The sequence below is a fragment of the Emydura macquarii genome, unplaced genomic scaffold, assembly GCF_026122565.2.
Source record: "Emydura macquarii macquarii isolate MOO-44397 ecotype Brisbane River unplaced genomic scaffold, CSIRO-AGI_Emac_v2 contig_312, whole genome shotgun sequence".
Classification (NCBI taxonomy): Eukaryota; Metazoa; Chordata; order Testudines; family Chelidae; genus Emydura; species Emydura macquarii.
Window position 1 is genome coordinate 1,701,774 of NW_027130449.1, and position 19,747 is coordinate 1,721,520.

At 40.9% G+C, this 19,747-nt stretch overlaps 1 protein-coding gene across 3 annotated transcripts in view; it reads right to left on the reverse strand.

Annotated features, from left to right (window-relative positions):
* Nucleotides 1-725: 725 nt before the first annotated feature.
* The window catches only part of CDON (cell adhesion associated, oncogene regulated), an 86,447-nt gene continuing 67,425 nt past the window's right edge, over nucleotides 726-19,747 (reverse strand). For all 3 annotated transcript variants that reach the window (XM_067563385.1, XM_067563403.1, XM_067563392.1), the window contains 5 exons: nucleotides 19,031-19,258; nucleotides 17,507-17,793; nucleotides 14,920-14,999; nucleotides 6,500-6,753; nucleotides 726-4,549 (listed from right to left, as the gene is read on the reverse strand). In XM_067563385.1, coding sequence (XP_067419486.1) covers nucleotides 4,383-4,549; nucleotides 6,500-6,753; nucleotides 14,920-14,999; nucleotides 17,507-17,793; nucleotides 19,031-19,258 — 1,016 coding nt within the window. In that variant the 3' untranslated portion in view covers nucleotides 726-4,382. The remainder of the gene's footprint in view (nucleotides 4,550-6,499; nucleotides 6,754-14,919; nucleotides 15,000-17,506; nucleotides 17,794-19,030; nucleotides 19,259-19,747) is intronic.

The window sequence follows — 19,747 nt, forward strand, 5'->3', positions numbered from 1 at the left end:
ATTCAGTTTACAGCCAATGTTTGTATGTTCATAAAGCACCAGCAAATTCTGAATCATGGTAAATAATCGTCAGCTTTTATGCAAAAGTCACCAAAACTGCACCTGTCTAGGCCAGACACCTCAAAGATTGCAACTGGCAATCCTCCTCTGTCCAAGCCTGGAGGAATAGAGAGGCACGTTAAGATTCACCTTTGGTGTTGTTATACTGAATAAAAAAGCAACATCTAATATTTGGAACTGTTTGGTTTTTAAAAGCTTGTGTGTTCACACAGTTTTCTTATCCTTCAGGCACAGAGACATCAGTAACATTAACTTGTTTAAAGAACTCTGTCCATGACTTGAACAAAGATACTACACCCAGATTACTTCCAGAGTCCTTTGACAGCCAGAAAGAAAGGGTTGAAATCTTCCCCACTATGGAACCACACAACCATATGCAGTCAAAGCTCTGTCACTTCCTTATGCCAAATAAATTCCTTTTTAACTCGTCCATGGGCTTCTTCTAGTCCTTGTCCACAATTTAAAATACTGCTGGTAATTCACTGCTCTTTAGGATAGGGTAAATTTGGTGAACAGCAATTAAATATGAAACTACTAATTAATCTGGCCTGTATTAAGTAGTGATATAGCTAGTCTGGTTTTCGCTCTAGTATCAGTAGCTTTCAGCTAAGGAGAATTCACACCACTTGTAGATTCAAGAGCAGACACAATCTAACAAGCATCACTCTGGTAACACTATATAAAGCAGCAGCATTCTCTTTAATATTAATCAAACCACCAAAAAAATTCTGCCAAAACTACATCATTTAAAAATATGTACAATTTCAAAAGAATATTACAACTTTTTTTTTCTTTTTTTTTTTAGGAAAATATAGCATATTTTTCTATATGATACAAAAAACCATGCATCTTTAAGTCATTGCTTTCAAAGACCACGCAGGTGAAATATAAAGCAACATTTTCCTTGGGCAGTAGGACAGCTGACTGATGTTCTCAGAGGATCAGAGAGGGTTTTGTTATTTTTTTTAACAAAGACCCATATTAAGACAGACAGTTACATAACAAGAGCACGTACCAAGAGGAAAGGTTTTACACATGATTTTTAATTTTATTCTTTGTTTCTGAGAGATCGAGATTTGGCTAGTAATTACCAGAAAGCTTCAGAGGGCCTCCGTGTTTAAAAACGGAATAAAAAGGACACACACACAGGTCTGATGTTAAGCGAACCTTTAAAAAAACCTGGGTAATTTAGAGCCCCTGGATGCAAAGAACTCACAGTGGCTAGAGTCAAGCAAAACACAGAAGTTTCCTCATCATCCCTAGGGTGCCCAGACCCTTGCCAGGGACCCAGGATCTAGAGTTAGTGGCATCTAGAACATAGGTGCCCAAAGTCACTGCGCCCTCTCGATTTCAAAGGAAAATAATATAAAAAGCACAAAACCAAGCCAGCTCGAAAGAACCAGGCAGGGCAATAAGGTTTTTAGAGGGGCAAAGGCCTTTCCGCTTGGCACTGGTTGAAGTCGAAGGACAGAACTGAACTGATTTGCATGATCTCAGTATCTGTGCAGGGTTTGTGTAGAGTTTGGGAATTATGCACCTATAGCTGGGAGAACACATGACCCCTAAAAATAAAGGCAAACATATATATATTTTATAAATAAAATACAATAAAAGAAAAACACTTAAAACAGTGTTGTTCAATATAAATAAAGCAGTCCATGATGAGAGTCTGCTAACATGGCAGATCACAACCATCTCTTCCTTGAGTAGAAAACCCACCCCCAAAATCTGACTCTTTCAAAGCAGTTTGGGTTATTCTAACCTGCCTTGGTTTCCTGCACCAAACTCTTCGGGCAGAGTTTCCTAAATCCCTATGTCAAAGCACTGAACATGCCAGTTCTCCAAAACAGGTCATTTTCATAACAAGATCGGCCATTGAACTCAACAGTTCATACTAGACTGCAGGAGTCTGCTGGCCTCGGATGCTAATTAAGTCGAACAAACATGAAGACTAAATCCATTATCACATATACCTGGACATCAGAAAGAGAGAACTCATGTGATTCTCTACCATCCACTTAAGCAAAAACAGCATCAACTAGTTTTCTACTGCAATAAACTCTTGCATAGTAGCCCAGATCAAACCCAGTAAGTTCTCATTGAAGGGCTATATTTATAAAATATATAATATACATCATATATTATATATAATATTTTCACACACTGTATATACACATGCCGCATTTGACATTTGTTGCAATAGTTAGAAAAGCACAGAGCCTGTCTTTATGATACACAAATCTTACTCAATGTGGTACATTGCACCTGTAGCCACCTCGTCACTTCTTCCATAAGGGGTTTGGAATTCAAATAGGGCAGCTTTGCTTCTCTGCCTCCCCTTGGGGTGTTTCTTGCTCTAGCTAGGAAAATATTCATTCCATTAAAAGCAGGCTGCACATGTGTCGCCTCAGGGCAGCAGTAATTGTGATTTATATGCCTCATTCCTTGGGTTATATGCTCTGATTTTTTTGGATAGAGTGCTTTACAAGTGCAAGTTTGTTTTATTTACTCTGATTAAATTTGAGGAAAAAAAAAAAGTGCAGTGAACATTGCAACGTCTACCTCATGCGCCAGCTGCTATTTTGGAGACAGGCAGATTTCTTAATACACAACCATTGTCTGAGCTGTGGTTTGTTGGCCACCATTTGCGACAGGACTGGGCTCAGTTTGCTAAAGCTCTCATTTATCAGGTGAAGAGAGCGTTATTACACAAATGATACATTTTCCCTTTTTCTCAAACCATGGAGTTAAAATACCATTCACCCTCCCTAGTCCCTGGGGGATCCATTGCAAAGGATTGAGCCATGCCATTTGTAAGTGAACAAACAGGCAGGGCTAAAAAGCAGCACAAAACATTGATTGCATTTTAGTTTTAATCATTTATGATAACAGTTCATCTTGGACTCTCATATTTTAGGAACATGATCTGCCTCTGCTAGCCAGGGTTATGTTCAGAGCTGTGGAAATGCCAGCACTACTGAAGATTAGCTTGTGTGTGAATTAGAAAAGTACCAACCATTGGAGGGTCTACTGTAAATTTAACACGTTCGCTCTGAGGCCACTGGAAATTAAGCCGGTGGAATTAGTGGCAACATGTACTAATGTGTTGTATGTAGAGACTGAAGCAGCTGGATCTTTCAGAGTGAAAGTTCACTTTGTCCTGCCTGCATTTACTCTTTGCATGTCAATCCCACCTGCTCTGAAGGAAAGGTCCTTACACATGAACAGGTTTAAAAGGTAAACTTAGAAAATTCGGCCCGACTTACATGCAGAGAAACTTAACACATGCACAGAATGCAAAACAAATGGCTAATCAGAGAGTTATATACTCATTGCCAATACCTTATGAATTTAGCAGCCTTTTTTGTTTGCGAGTGTTTAACAAGGATAACTAATATGTTCAGAGAAATCACTGAGTATTTGCTGATCAGCTTGGATAAATAATGCTCAGACTCTGTGCTGTTCATGAATTATTCATGTCAATTATTCACTATTTATATTCTATGGCTGGTCCCACAAGTCAGATGGAATACCCTGTGCCCTGATTAGATGACAAATACTTTAAAAGACAGAATAAATAGCAACCTTCCAGTAAGAATATTTGGACAAATCATTCCTGCTAGAAGGTAGAAAGTTTTGGGATCTGTGAAATTCTCTCTGAATATTAGGGGTTGTCCAATACTTGCAGACATTAAAAATATGATAAGTAGCATCCAACTGACCATTGAGCTCAGGTTCCCACATCACATGTATTACTATTCCACCAGCTCTACTGTTCGTATAGACAGATCGCTCACAGTTCATTATGATGTCAGGGTTCCCTTATCAAATCTCTTTCCATCAAGAGAGCCTGAAACAGCAGCGTTTGAATGTATTCAAGGAAATCCGCTGTAAAAATATTGCAACAAATGTAAGTGACACGGCAGCTCTAAAGGGTGGTGATAATCTGCTATGAACTTCAGAACCACTCGGGTCTGATCCACTCTAATAAGTCTGCAGACTAAACCTTTATGCTCCTCTGCAGAAGTGCTTCTCATGCTGGTAACATCCATGGAAAACACACTATATATTTCCCATCATTGCTCTTTATATTATTACAAAACTTTATACATACCCAGGCTAATTCCACAGCGTGCGGAAAAAAAGGAATTTGTCAAGGCATAAATAATATAAAACGGCAACATTTTTAACCAGATACATTCATGACACTACTACAAAAAATAAATAGTGACTCTCTCTCTTATAATTCACATCCCTCCATCAGTTCTTTTCAGTGACTCTGCTGTGCAGTTACTGGCGTTAAGTGGAAAACAGTCGCTTCCTCAGGTTTCCTGTATTTGGAGCTGTCGAAGATCCCCGGAGCTGTTTAAAGTGACACCAGGTGAATTCCATCCTGATTTTTCATTACAGTCCTTTGAAGCAGGCTGCAGAATAAGGGGACTCCAGCTCAGAATATGATTTGATGTTTCTGAATGTGCACAGATGTCACCTGCAAATCAAGAGCATTTTATGTTAGCATGAAATGTCTCCCCACCCTTTCACTATTTCAGCATACTTGCCCCTCCAAGCTCCAAACTCAGATTAGTGAACTGGGTAAAACCTTTGTTTTCTACTACAAGCAAAAATTAGTTTAGAGTCTGCAGAGTGTTAAACCCTGGGAAAGAATTGCTAATTTCCTGGGGCAACGTTTCTCAGGATACATTTCACTGTTCTTCAGGCTTCTAACAATGGGCATCCAGTTATCTCTAGATTTAGCGATCAGATTGTAGGAGTGGCTTTGTTACTTTGGAAGATTATGGGCAAATCCCTAGTTTCAAAGGGGAAGCTACAAACTCTGATCTAAATAAAACATACAAATGTGTCATGACCCTAAAAACCTCTCAGTGCCAACTGACAAAGGGTTCCCTGTTGTGTAACAGCAACTCAGAACAGGCTCGACAAACTCATCACACCTAGACCACCACTTTTATGGTATTTATCCATAAATGAGGTCATGTGAGATCTTTAATAAAAAGATTGATCTCATAATTGTTGCCTGTGTATGCCTGGCTATTTAAGGAGCTGTAAATATGTCCTGGAAATACATGTTTTAAAGTTTATCACCAAGCAAAGAGAAAAAGAAGTTTCTTCTAGACAGGAAGTAGGATGTGTGTCTCGCTGTCAGATGTAAACTAAGCATTGTAAGCCAACACTATGGAAGCCCCTTTTGGATATCGAATCAACGGGAGAAAACAAGTGACGGGTTCTACTGTCTCTGAGGACAGACAATGAACTATAGGGATATGAGCAGAAGGCAAGGAAACACCCTTTCTTCCTGCCCCTGAGGAAGTAAATGGACAGTGCTTTTACAGTAATGAAAACAGGATCTCAACCAGGCTTGGTTGAAACACTGGAAAAGACATTTGGGGTAAGATAAATGTCCTTAGACAGACTGTTAAATTTAATCTGTAGAAAGCCTGTTATTGGTTTTGTTTTATATATAACCCTTCTGTTTCCATTACACTTACTCACAATCTCTTAAATGTTAATCTTTGATAATAAATGTATGATGGTTTTCACTAGAAATAGATCTGTGCTGTGATATATGAGCTGAATCACACAAGCTGGTGCATACACTGCTACCCCGGGGACAGCTAACCTGGTAATTCTGTAGGTGTTCAGTCGATAAGGGACTGAATACTACAGGGAATGCTTCAAAGGGGCTTGGGTGCACTTCCTGGTAACTTGCAGAGCAAAGGAAGGGCTGGTCTAGTCCAGAGGAGATTATTTCACAGAAGAAGAAAAGGCAAAATGATGGGGAGGGAAGGAACTGCCTGGACCCTTGATCCCCTCTCTTCGCACCACATTGGTCCAACCTGTCTTTTCAACTGGAAGTCTCAAAGTCTCTCTCTTTTGGGCCAGCCAGGAGCTATAAAGGAGCGTGTGATGCTTTCAGTTTGTCGCCCCAAAGAGCAAGTGAGTTTATTCCTGAATTCTGATTTCCCCATTTGCTGCATCCCCTAGCTAACTCTGAATTAACTCCACTTCCTGCAGATACTTAGACTTTCCCTAGAGGTTTCATACACGTAATGACCCAGCCTGATTCTTCTTAGAATATGAGATCTGATAAGATCTAAGCCTAAGGTGGTACTGACAAAGATGATTAAAAATAATGTTCAAAATAAATCAGTCACCCCCTCATCTGGGGTAAGCGTACTGGACGGGTTCCATTTAGAAACACTCATCATTTAGGGCATGCACTTGTAAGGCATTTGAATTGCTTCCCCTCTACGGTCCTCAAGTGGGAGCTGCAAGTTGCTTTGCATATTGCAGACTCTGGTCTTCCTTTTCTGGGACTAATTACTAGTTTCTGTGTAATCAGATTAAGCACCCTACAGCTATTGTATGGTAAACACACAGCTTGGAAGCCAAGATTTATTCTCCCCCAATTTTGGCATACCTTCTGTGTAATCTATGCTGATCTGATTCATATTTTCCTGACAGCAAGAATGCTGAGTAGACAGCTGCTCCACTTTCTCCTTGCTGTCTTCCTCCATTTCGATGCTGCATTCCGGGACCGCAGAGGTTAAACACATGGCTACCATCACATGATTCAGCGGTTTCATCTCTAAACTGTCCTGCTGATAAGGTGCTACTATGGGCACCACAGGTAGGGTATTGCTGTTAAAAGTGCCATTGGTTTTGGTGAAACACCTGTGAATTTAAACCAAAATAAAGAATCACTTATATAGTCCTGTTCCCTCAAGGTTCTTTTTTTGCTAGCAATTTAAAGTAATTTGAGACGTTTTAAAATATTTTAGCAAGTAAACCTCAATTATTTAATACTGTAAATATGGAATAAATGGTGGAATAAATGACAGTAGTTCTGTCAGATAAATTCTGACTTCTTTTGGAAAAATATATTCACAATGAAATACTTGTCTGCCCAGCTCAACAGATGGCTGAAAAACATTCAGGGAATCATTTATTCAGCCTTTTTTCCATCTATTGTCAATTAAGTGACTTGCAAACACATTCCTTCATTTGGCCAGCTCTGTAACACAGATTTTAAATGCCATGACACAGGACTTACATTATAAATCCAAAAAGCAAATAGAGTAACTCATGGTAAAAGTAGATATTGCTAAGTTAGTTAATGCAAACAAAGGAACCACATACAACTGACTGCAGCATTTTAAGTGTAAAAACTTACAGTAACTTTTCAATTTATATAAAAATAATATCAAAGACACTCAGTCTGGGCTGTGAAACTGAAGCAATCTGGGAAGTCAATCATCTTTACAACTGAGCTACTTAACTTTTAAGCAGAAAGGAGTTTACAGTTAATGCCCTTTATAGATATGCCCAGCATTACCTCATCCTAAAAGGAGTGAAAATGACAAGAATTTAATTGTTCCTGATGTCCTGGGCTCTGTAGTGCTAGCAGCTTTCCTTTGTAAGAGACATGTTAAATGTGAAAGCCCAGGACAGACGCCTCAGGTATGACTGCATCTGTATTAGTAGTTGTTACATAGCTCAAACTTTCATATTTAGACCAGTCACATGAATTGGAATTCTCTGAAACAAACTCTTTGATCTGTAACAAGAGGGCATCCCCTTTGTTCTGAAATCTAGGGTGGAGAGTGATAAAGCAGAAGATACACAGCAAACCTTTATCACATTGCAGAAAAATTAAAACAATTATTTCACCAAAACCTCAATATCCATCACTCACATTAAACACACCCTGGTAAATCAACAGAAACATATTTTTTCTGCAGGATTCAGTTATTAATGACACAAACTCTGGATTGCATCCCAACTCATCAGTCTGGAAACTGGAGTGATATCAGCAGGTGCAGGATGATTATAAAGAAGAGTATCTGTTTACACTTAATTACCTTGGCCATAGCAATGTTTGGACATGCTAATGAGGGTCAGACAGGGTTCTCAAGTATTACACACAGATTATTCAGCGATATGCCAAATGGATACAGATCAGAGCAATTTCTACTGCCAAACCTAAATGTACATCCCTTGCTGCTATGTGCACCATGCACAGGAGTATCCCATCTCGTTTCAGACAGCATGGTGACTGGTGCTATGTAAGTATCTACACACTGCCACTCTGAGTTGGCACCAGTCACTATACACAAGTCCATCGAGATCTGAAACATGTTTAATAGGATAATGGATATTTTATCACGTTAAATACTTTTGTCGATGGAAAAATCAATCCAGAAAAAAATGTAAATGAGCACTTATTCCTAAACAGGAGAGCAGATTTATGCAATTGCCTAATGTGACCAAAATAAACCACTCATACATACTAGAAAGGGCTAGCACACATGCAATGGGAAGCCCAGGTTTCGCAATGCTGGACTACCAAAGCACATCTGAGTTCAATAAGGAATTGCTGGGATGCTAATATTTTACAAATGAACGAATGAAATGCAACAGAGCCACTTGGCTCTGCTGCCCGGAACCATGCTCATTCAGTCGCTGTGTTACTTGTTTGGTAGAGGGAAAAGAAAGCTACATTTGAGTGGCTGAGGTCCAAGCCATTTATTTCCACTTATTTTATAGAAAACATATAAATAAACAAAGGGCTTAGAGTGCATCCTGCCACACACAAATCTGAACTGTTTGTGTGAGAACTTACTGCATACATCACTGGGCTCAAAATAACATGCGGTAAACAGAAGAGGCCCATTTTACCACCTGCAAAACAGGAAAATTACTCAAGGCTTATTCAGGACACATTCTAACTAATGAAGTATATTTCAACTCATCCTTATAGGTGGATATTTCTGGCTATGCAGAGTGACTATCTTCTATTGCATTGTAGAGGACAGTGACATGAGGAGAAGCCAGCATGTTATTTGAAGTCCGAACTGTCTTATTACCAAGTTTCTTTTGGCACTGGAGAACGCAAGATGTTCTCACCCTTTTTTCTCAAATGCCTGTGTCGGCCTGGACATCTTGCTTGTGAGAACTGGCTACAGTTGTGTGTGTTATTTGGCATTTCATAAACTGCTGAACTTTCAGTATTCAGAACTGATTCTGTGCATTAAGGAATTCAATGCCTATTCTGAGACATCTGCAACTAGTTTACGGAACCCATGCTGTTCCAGCTTTTCCAGAGTATGCAATTCAGAAGAGTTAAATGTGTCTGTCACTCTGGCATTTGATCATTAGACTGCAAGGAAAGATGGAAGACTATTGCATGTGCTATTTTGGGAGACATTGAAAATGACAGAATAGCTGCATTCACAAAGCCCCCCACTGACAGGTAACTGATCCTTTAGCATGGAAGTATTAAAATATTTCACCCTCTGTTTAAAGCAAATTAAATATATTCAAATCATAGTTTCTATGTGAAGATGTACGGTGACTGCTAAATGTAATACTTCAAATTACTCCTACTTACATCCCCTAAAGCATTTCCAGCAGGTCAGTCTGATTAGTAAAACGATCACATTTAAGGGGATTCTATCTAACACAACTTAGAGACAGAGCTTTAAGTTCCAGGGGGTTGTAATTCTAGTTTTAAACATGGTCATCTTATGTATAAAGCCTTAAGGGAGTCTCTCATTAAAAAAAGTGAGACACCAATATTGCTGGAAATAAACAGAATCAAGATAATCCATCTTCTGAGGCACAAAAACCAAGGAATGGAGCGGTCATGGGGAGATGAAATGGACAATTTGGAGCAGGTCAAAACATGGACTATGGGGTAAGAGTTCGTCTGTCCTCGTAGGTATCACTGGAACAGGTGGGAAGCAGCTGAACTCCCCTCCCAAACATTCCTAGGACAATAGCAACGCGACGTGCCGGTGCACAGCAACTTCCATTTTCTGTTCATCACCTCACATTAAAACTGTCTCCACGTACTTACTATGCCAAGCACTGAAATACCACAAAAGCCACTGAAGAACACACATTTGGTCTTCAAACAAATCCATTCATTAGTTTATATTTCTTTCCACAGAGGTTTTGACTCTAATCCCTTTCTTTAAAAAATAAGCTATTCCTTTAAGTGAAACCTATTTAAAATGATGGCTTGTGCTTGTTTATGGTATCTTCTTTTAAAAGACCGGGGCTCAGTATCACTCATGGTGTAAATGCATTGGCTGGAATAGAGTTTCATGAAATTAATTTGGCTCATTAAATTCAAACCCAATGGTCCAACTAAACTCTGATTAACACTAGTTATTACACCTCTCAAGCAGGGCGTGTGTGAATGATAGTATCAAATCTGTCCAGTGGAAAATGCATTTCAAATCAAATCTCAATGCTGAAAAGCCAAAGTCAACCCATGACCTGATTTATAAACCCTACTTCTGAGTAATTTAGATTAAAAATTGGCTGAATACAGCTCTGCTGGTTCACTTAAAGTTTATATTCCGGTAATGAATTTGACCACAAAACACAAATATTGCACTGGTCTGGCACAAAGAAGGGTTAGAGAGAAGCAGCCCTAACTGGGTTGAAGCTGCAGAGAAAATAGCTTCCCTAAATGTGCTCATTGTATACAACGTAAATATAGAATAATTTCAAAAAAAGTTGGGTGCCCATTTAAAAAAGTACCTGTGAGCTTTTCTCTGGCAAAATCTATGCATAAATCACAGTCTCACTGGCCTTGTCCACCCTAGCAAAGTGAGTACTCATAGTTCAGCAGCTATCAGCAGTGGTGCACAACTGCATCAGTGGTAGCAGCAACGTAGACAGAAGCCCAGGTGTTTTTACCACTATCACGAAAGCCTGCTTGGAGATGGCAGTTGCTGAAAATACTGGTACTTGCTTAGCTAATACAGATGTACCATAAGGAGCAAATGAAAGAAAACCAAGCAGCTACATGGGTACTGGACAAAGAAGCAAGCAGAAACTGAACAGCCATTTGGTTAACTACACAGCAAACCCACCAGATAGGAGTACTCAACAACAGAAGCGTGCACCAGGTTCTTTAGTGCAGGGGAAAAGCCAATTGAACATAATCCTTACCATTGCACTAAGAATTATGCTTATCTGCAAGTGAACAGAGCAGAACAGAGGTCAAATCTGATCCAAGACACACATTTCAAACCTCATTTTTAGTGTGGATAAGAACCATTCCGTATTAGCTGCCTGCCACTAAATATGCTAAATCATCAGAAACTGTTCATTTAGATTTGGTTTGAATTTAAATGCAGAACTGAAGCTGACCTCAGATCATCAGTAATACCAGCCACAGTTTGTGGACAGATTCAGGGATCAGCAGGATTTAAGTGATTCATGCAGGTACAGCCCAGAAGCCATACAGCAGGTAGATAATGCATTAAAGGTTGAGGTCACACTTCACCCACCTTAATTCCTTTAAAACAAAGCTTTTGTTGATTAAATTTCCTGTGGTTTTAGTGCAGCTAGTGCTGGAATGATTTGGGGGAAAGGAAGGAGCCGGGATGCCCCCAACATCCCCTATGACGTGTGGAGCTATCGAGGGAGCAGGGGTGTTTGGAGGAGGAGAGATAGCAAGAGGCAGGAGGAGAAGGGACTAACAGGCCTGCCTAAAAGTCCAGAAGGTCAATGCCTGTATTGACTGGGCAGGGCAGATCCCATCAAGTGTCACAACTGCTCCACCAGGCCAGTCACTGCTTTTCAGCGTGAAGAAACCTCTGTCAAAACAGAAGAGCTTCAATAGATACTAGAGAGCCATGAACTCCAATCCTGGGACATTCTCATCCCAAGAAACCTCAGTCACTGCTCCCTGATTGAGACAAGGCTGATGGCAAAAGGTCTTTACTCAGTTTCCTAACCACACAGTCAATGGGACAGTTATCTTTCCTGAGGACAGATAAGGCAATTTCCTGCAATATCCTTTAAAAACCCTTACTGAATTAAGCTTAAGCATCTTTGGAGTCCATTGTATGATATGCAAACAATACATAACTGCTATATCTCCAATGGTCGGAGATGCGGCACTAGATGGGGAAGGCTCTGGCTTACTACAGAGAATTCTTTCCCAGGTGTCTGGCTGGTGGATCTCACCCACATGCCCAGGATTTAACTGATCACCATATTTGGGGTTGGAAGGCATTTTCCCCAGGTAAGACTGGCAGAGACCCTGGTTTTCACCCTCCTCTACAGTGTGGGGCACAGGTCACTTGCTGGTTTGAACTAGAGTAAATGGGGGATTCTCTGTAACTTCAAGTCTTCACATCAAGATTTGAGGACATCAGTAACTCAGGCCTATTACAAGAGTGGGTAGGTGAGGTTCTGTGGCCTGCAACGTGTAGATGGTCAGACTGAAAGACCATGATGGTCCCTTCTGGCCTTAAAGTCTATTCTATGTAGTGTTGTGGGCCAGGATCTTATGCAACTTCTCTAGGGGGAAAAGAATATGTGTGAACCTGGGAAGTGTTACGAACGTCAAAGGATTCCCTTGAACAAATGTGCCAGACAAGAATGGACTTCTAGGACAAACAGCGTCAAGTGGTTTGACTGGGGAATCTCTAAAGGAGGTATATGCAAATTTCCCGCAGCTGGACATACAAAAACCCAGTCGTTTGAAGCTACGCTCTGAGGAGGGGACTGTTGTCTAAACTGATTACTTGCTCCTTGAATTTGAAGGCCCAAGCTGCATAAAGGAAAGACTGAATCATTCATGGTTGTGCAAGTTCTGAGATAAGGCGGTTATGAACTTGTAACCACAGAAAAACTTCTTTGACTTCTACCAGAGCCCTTTTGGGAGTTGGGAGACTGATCTCTGGTAAGCTTATTAGCATGCAACTAAATTATTTTATTGTTTGTGATAGGTTTTCTTTAATGCTTTCACCATAAGAATAAACGTGCTTGAACAGAAAGGGCTGTGAGGTAACGTATTACTGCTGGCAATCATGCTGCTCAGAAACTTTTGGATTTAAAGCCAAGCACAGACTTTAGCCTGTTTAGGCAGTCTGGCTTGCTGAGGATATCACAGTATAAGCTGTGCGGCCTGGAAAAACTGGTCAGAGAGTGTGCGCCTTTGAGGGACCATGGAGAAGGAATACAAGTGCAGTTGCCCTGAACTGTGACAGGATTCATTCTCAGAGGAACAAGAACCAAGAGGCAACCACCTTTACTAGGGGTAGCCTCACATTTCACTGGCAAGCACAGCTCCCAGCTGCATTATAGCTAAACTAAGCTCTCAGTCTGGGAGATAGACAACAGAATCCCATCAAAATAGACCTTAGCTTTACATCTCCTCTCTTCCACTCTCTATTTAAGTATCTCTGAACTTCACAGTCCTTATTACTGAGGAGGCTAGTATCAGCCACCCCATTTTACAAATAAAGTAACAGAGGTTGCACAAAATCATTTCTAGCACGGCTAAAAACAGAACCAAGATCTTTGATACGGCAGACCCCTGTCTCATCCCCTCAGCCACCCTGCTACTCAGAAACAACTCACCCAATCTGAGCAGCAGCTGACAAATGAACCTTTTCATGGCTCAGTTTAGAATGGTCTATCGCATGAAATTGAAGGAAAGAGGCGTAAAACTGAGACCAAAGGTCAACCCTCCTCATTACCACAAACCCAATAAAAACCAGAAAGGGTTAGTTAATCATTTGAGCAACAGCAACTCCAGGAGTCTAACACTGGCTTTTTCAGTCCTAAATAGGTTCTTACAATTTGTTCATCACCTGATCACCTTTCAGAGTTATCTGTCAAACACAGTCACACTGACTTCCTCTGTGTCTTCAGCTAAATCACAACCAGAGTTGGTTGAAATTGGAAATTTTGGTGTTTTTCGATTGTTTCCATCCAAATTCTGAACAAAAGTAAATGTACTACAATTTTCCAACAAAACCAATTCCCAAAATTTTCATTTCAGAAACATTGAAATATAGTGCCCCTGAAACAAAACGTGAAGTTGATATTCTAGCACAGCGGTCCGCAAACGTTTTAGGTCACATCCCGTCTTACCCATGTCCACATGGCTGGGGCTGGGAGCAGGGCCACGGTCAGAGCAAGGGATGTAGGGGCCACAGACCGAGTTGAGAACAGCAGTCAGAAGCCAGGAGCCAAGGTTGGGGCCACAGTCCGAGCTGGGCTGCTGCAGCCGAGCGCGGGGAGAGGCTGGAAGCAGGGGCCGGGGGTCAAGCCCAGGAACTGCGGCAAGCAGCCAAGGCCAGAGCCGGGAGCTGAGGCCGGAACCACAGTTGGGGACATGGGGTGGGAGCAGAGCTTGGGACAGAGCAGGGTGGCGCTCCCACCCCACTTGGGGTCTGGCTCAGGCCCTGCCGTGCCCCGGTCCCCCAATGTCCTTCACACATTGGAGACCTCTGTTCTAGCAGCTGTGACACTGACAAGAATATGATTTCAATAAGTTGTTCCACTGCAGGCAGCCTGCCAGTCATAGAGACCTGGCTACAGCCATTTCTCAATTCCACTCATGAACCTGACAATAACTTTCCAGCAGGCTGAGCCTCCTCACAAACCCCCCAGCTCTGGGAGCCAGAAAGGCACTGCTGGTCCCCCAGAGCTAAGGACATCCTGGTACTTTGCCTCTCTGTGCCCAAGAAATAGTGGGAGGCAGTGCACCCTGCTGATCGGCTTTCCATGCCCTGGAGCTAAGGGAAGGTGGGGAGGCAGAGCGCTGGGGCTGCTTCAATGAAAGGTTAACCAAATATGTAGCAGATAGGTTGAAACATTTCCCTTACCAAAGCGACATTTTCTGATGAAACAAAGTTTTATTGGAAAATTTCAGAGCAGCTATAGTCACCACCTCTGAGCTTCTGTTTCCCATGTGTAAAACGGGATAATCGGCTCATAACAGCGCTGTTTGTTGAAGCCGTCGATGGCTGTTTGTGAAGCTCGTTAAAGACGATGCCAAGTATTGTATGTATAACTCGAACTTACCTGTTATTGTTCCAACAGTTTCGGCAATTGATGCATTCCAAGGGGTCGGTCTGAGGCACTGCTGTGTAAATCCCACCACCCTACAGGAAGAAGGGGAAAGAAAACAACTCAAAATCCATTGAAACATAGCATACAAGATGTAGTCTATGATAAATAGGCACAGAAGTGTATGGTGACCCCCAGGACATCTCATTTAATTTTGAATCTTAATCACCTTATCAATCTTCAGATCTGTGTTTTGTAATGTGGCATGGAAATACTGAGCTTCTATTATACAAAGTCTAGTGGAGTTTTCTGCCAGCATTTGTGTCAGAGAAAAGTAAATAAGTGCAGCTTAGACAAGTATGTAGTAATTTCCCTGCCTTATTTTCAGTCTAATATGTCCAAGTTTAATTTAATAAACACACTGTAAATATGTTTATTTTTAATGCAGACATGAAAGCAAATTCCTATTCATTAGAGGACTGTGCTCCGTTTGGGGAGACAGGGTGTTAAATATTCAGGGATGATGTCACAACACAAACCCATCCCACTTTCCTATAATGACTCCAATTAGATCAGTTTACTTCACTAACCAGGACTTTTGAAACATTTTATATTTTTACAGATGGGGTAATTCCTTCGCCAGCAATGACTTTGGGGTGCGAGGGATTTTGTGTTGTTGGTTTTGGCTGACGGGACCCATTGCAAGTAAGTAAAATGCCCAGATTAACACATACCTCATTGTTAAATACTAGGCGGACACTTATGTGAGTCATTTGAAAATGGTACTGTACTGTTGTGTTACAATTCTGCATTTTCTTAAGGGGGAAAAGTTTGGGAAAACTAATTCAACCTCTGAGCTTGAGTTAGGTGGAAGAACTGCTTCGTCTCCATTATTTCTTATTTTTGTATGCCTCTGCACCTGGTCTGGTTCTATATTTTGCAGACCTATGCATTCATACATGTGAGACCTCCAGGACCACTCACACCAAGTCTCTCCCCCCAGCCTCTCTTCTTCATCTCCCCAATCAGTAGAGCATTAAGAGAGACTCTAGAAAGAGTGGGGACAAAGTTCCTCTGTTCTGTGATCACGCAAGTCTCACTTGTTCTGTGCAGGAGTGGAGTCAGAGGCCAGCTCCCTTGCTCAGTAGACTTCCACAGCATTCAAATTGGGGAGATAAAAGGAAAGGCGAGTATTTACAAGGGACAGTCCTCCAGAAACAGTACATCCTGTGAACATCTAACTAGCTGGCTACACACAGCGCAGGGATCTGAAGATCAGCCCCACATATATACACCTGGAACATGGGCTCCTATAAGGTTGTATGCCATGTACATAAGCTTAGGACAAGCCTTGCTCTGTGATTTCCACTTCTTCTGGAAGGAGGAACCCCAAAACACCAGCCAGAGTTCATAAGAAAGCCTGCCCATGCAGTATTTACAGGTCAGTTTTCCATTGCCCTGTTGTCTGGAGAAACACACAACCGTGTGCTTAATCTGAACCAAAATACCAACTCTTTTTGAGGATCACCCATTACCTAATGTTGGTTGGATGCTTTTAAAACGTAAGAAATCTTTGGGATTTGATTGTTCTTTTAGGCAAAGGAAAAACTGTGTCTTTGGTACTGAAGGGTGGCGCAAAAAGGAAACCATGTGATCAGAATGAATAGTCTACACTCAAAGCTGGAGGTATCTGAAGTGGCAATTTGCTATTCAATAAAATGAAGGACTTGTGTTCAATTACTAAAGCAAACAATAGTCCCATTTTTTTTCCTTTGAAAACTGCATTCATTACTCAGACTTTTTGAACTTTCCCCTTCAGTTTTCCTGGGCAATGTTCACAGTTTTGAGTAGAACTAGTGATAAAAGTTTAGTAAGTTTGAATGTAACCCATCTGTTTCCATAGACAATAATGAAATCATTATTCTCTCTTGGAAACAGGACACATTTCAGAAATTAAATATTTTTCCACAGCACACGAAGGCTGGATCGCAGACTAAAACCAGTTTTTGTTACTTCAAGAAATTAGTCAGTCTCAAAAGTTGCAAATCAGGGACTCAGAAAAGCAGACATTTATGATGTTGTTGTATTTCAAGACCGGAGGGACATTTTGTTTTATGAGACCCCAGCTAAATGCGCACTGTGGTAAGATTAATAGCATTGCTTACACATCACAGATCTGAAACAGGTGTGTGGCGAGGTGCGTGACGAAACAGTCAATTCGTAAAGCTGCAGAATCAGCAACCACCATGAAATCAGAAATACCAGATATACAGTACAGTATCTCAATCCAGCATGGCATAAGTCTCAAAATTCAGACTAAAACAGGGGTAAAGGAGACTCCCCAGAATAAATACAGTTAGTGGTTCCCTCTAATCCTAATCTTCACATGAAAGCCCTGAAGATGAAAACATGCAAAACCTCAAGCCCAGCTACTTCCACTGGGACAAAAATGGGGTACATGGTAGTTATTAGCTCCAGCACAAAGACTTCAGTATTTTCACAACTGTGAATTGACTAGTTGGAGCTTCCCTTTTACACCCTGAATAAATTCCAAGGTCAAGATCAGAACCCTGACATCATAAGGGAGTCAAAACACTCTTACATTCACTAAATGGTGGGGATGTTCGTAATCCATGTGTGTCCCGGACAGAGAGTTGGTGTGCCCTGGGTAAAGTCCAGCCCCTCCATTCACGCCACCATTCACGATCCCATTAACTCCATTGGGAACCTTGTGATGGATGTGTGGACAGCCATTATTGAGACTACCATTGCTGATGAAGTTTCCATGTATGCTGCCATTGGTGCGGCTTGTACCTGGTAAAGTGGCATATTCGACCATTTGCCCATTGATATCTGCACCTTGGTAGAGGTAACCAGGAGGGTCATACTCTGCAAAGAGAGACCCAGAGGGAAAAAAATTAGAACACTGTTACTATAATTTTGCTATGTATTCAGTGTACGATTAAAGAATATTTTATTTTTCCTCATACTATTAAAACCAAAGTCAGACGAGTGTTTCAGAAATACAGAAGTGACTCATCTACCCCTTTCAGGGTTTTTATAGTAACCATAAATTGTAACATCTAAGTGCTTAATATGCAAATGTTTTCCATCTCTACAATAGTTATACCCACATACTAATCTTCTTAGTCTGGAAAACATTTAGTAGAAGATGTTGCTCAGTAAAAATAGGATTTTAAAACAGGACCATTTGCATGATCAAGGCTTTAAAACTCTATGGCAGAGACAATTTAACTTATTCTGGCTCTGCTCAGTTTCAAAGGAAGTTTTGCATAATTTGGGTTTGTTGATGGGGAATAAGGATCACATTTAAACAACCACAAACTGCGCAAATAAAACTTATTAAAGCACCAGAAACAGAGAAAGCTATTTAAAATGTCATGTAAGATTCAGATTGCTCAGAATATTTGCTGGGAATAGAAGTTGATTGCATATAGCACCTTACAAAAGCAAAGTATTCCGAAGTACTTCACAGCATGTTTCGAGTTAGAAATGGGCAGGTTTTTGCTTATTAACAGTTCCCCCACAGCCTTTAGCAAGCACTAGAGAGAGACTCAAAAAAAAAAAAAAAAATGCCACAAGATTTTTCATTTTACCTGGAAAAATCAGGGATAGGCAGAAAGAATGTTGGGTTTATACCACTATCTAGGAAAACACTTAGGCACATGCTTAAGTCTAAGCATAGGAGTACTGCCATTGAAGTCAATGGGACTATTAATATGCTTAAAGTAAAGCATATGTCTAAACATGTTGCTGTATCAGGGACTCAATAACTTATCCAAGAAATGGCACCTTTAACACTGCGCAGTACACAGCAGCTCTCTGTATGTACCTCAACTCTTTAATGGGAGTCACTGCAGGGAAACAGCCACATCGTTAATTTTGCAAATTCCTTATTCACTCCTTGTTCCTCAGTGACAACATACAAGTGAAGAGTTTCTATCACTAACCCAGTACCAGTTTGATAATAACAGAGGATGCACTGTTCCCATTTGGAGTATTCAGTATAAATGCTATATGGTTATTGTCTAATTTTCATTACCCTGATATTCATATTTTCATATTAAACTTGGGCTGGTAGGAGAGGAAACCACGAATAACTTACTCTGCATGGCATTTTGCTGGCGGTTCTTCCACAGACACATGGCAATGAAAACGATCAGAATAAGTACCATCACTCCCAGGACGCAGCCCACAATCAGATATAGCATGTCGCTGCTCCGAACAGGGCCATTTGAGGGGCCAGCATTGCCTCCACCGCCACGATCAGGAGAATTCTGTGGCGTGCTCAGGTCCTTCACTGGATAGTCCGATGCTCCAGGTGTGCGCTTCACTGGTTGAAATACAGGATACACACATGGCCTTGTGAACCCAACTTGGAATGAGAAGTCTGCAGAAATGTTATTCTACATGTGTTTGTTTACCTGTTATTCAACTATGCAATTATGAAGTAGAATTCTCTACTATTGAATTTAGTATCCCCAATGATTTGTAGATAGAACATTTTCAGCTCAAGATTTTTACATAATCTGATGAAGTCAAATATTATTGGACAGTAACTATTAGTCTTGGAAAATGCCTATTATCCACCTGGCTATATCCCATGCATTTAAGCCATGTTATACTTCAACAAGCAATTGAATGTAAGCATTGCTAGAGACTGCACTAGCTTCCAACTTGAAAGAACACAAATCTTTCCACTTCTGAGGTCAGGAAAAACCACAATGTGCATTTCTGTCAACTAACCATTACCAGATGCCCGACTTCTATCTGACGTGAACCCTGCTAACATTCATTGTTTTCAAAACTGCCTTCTTCAGGA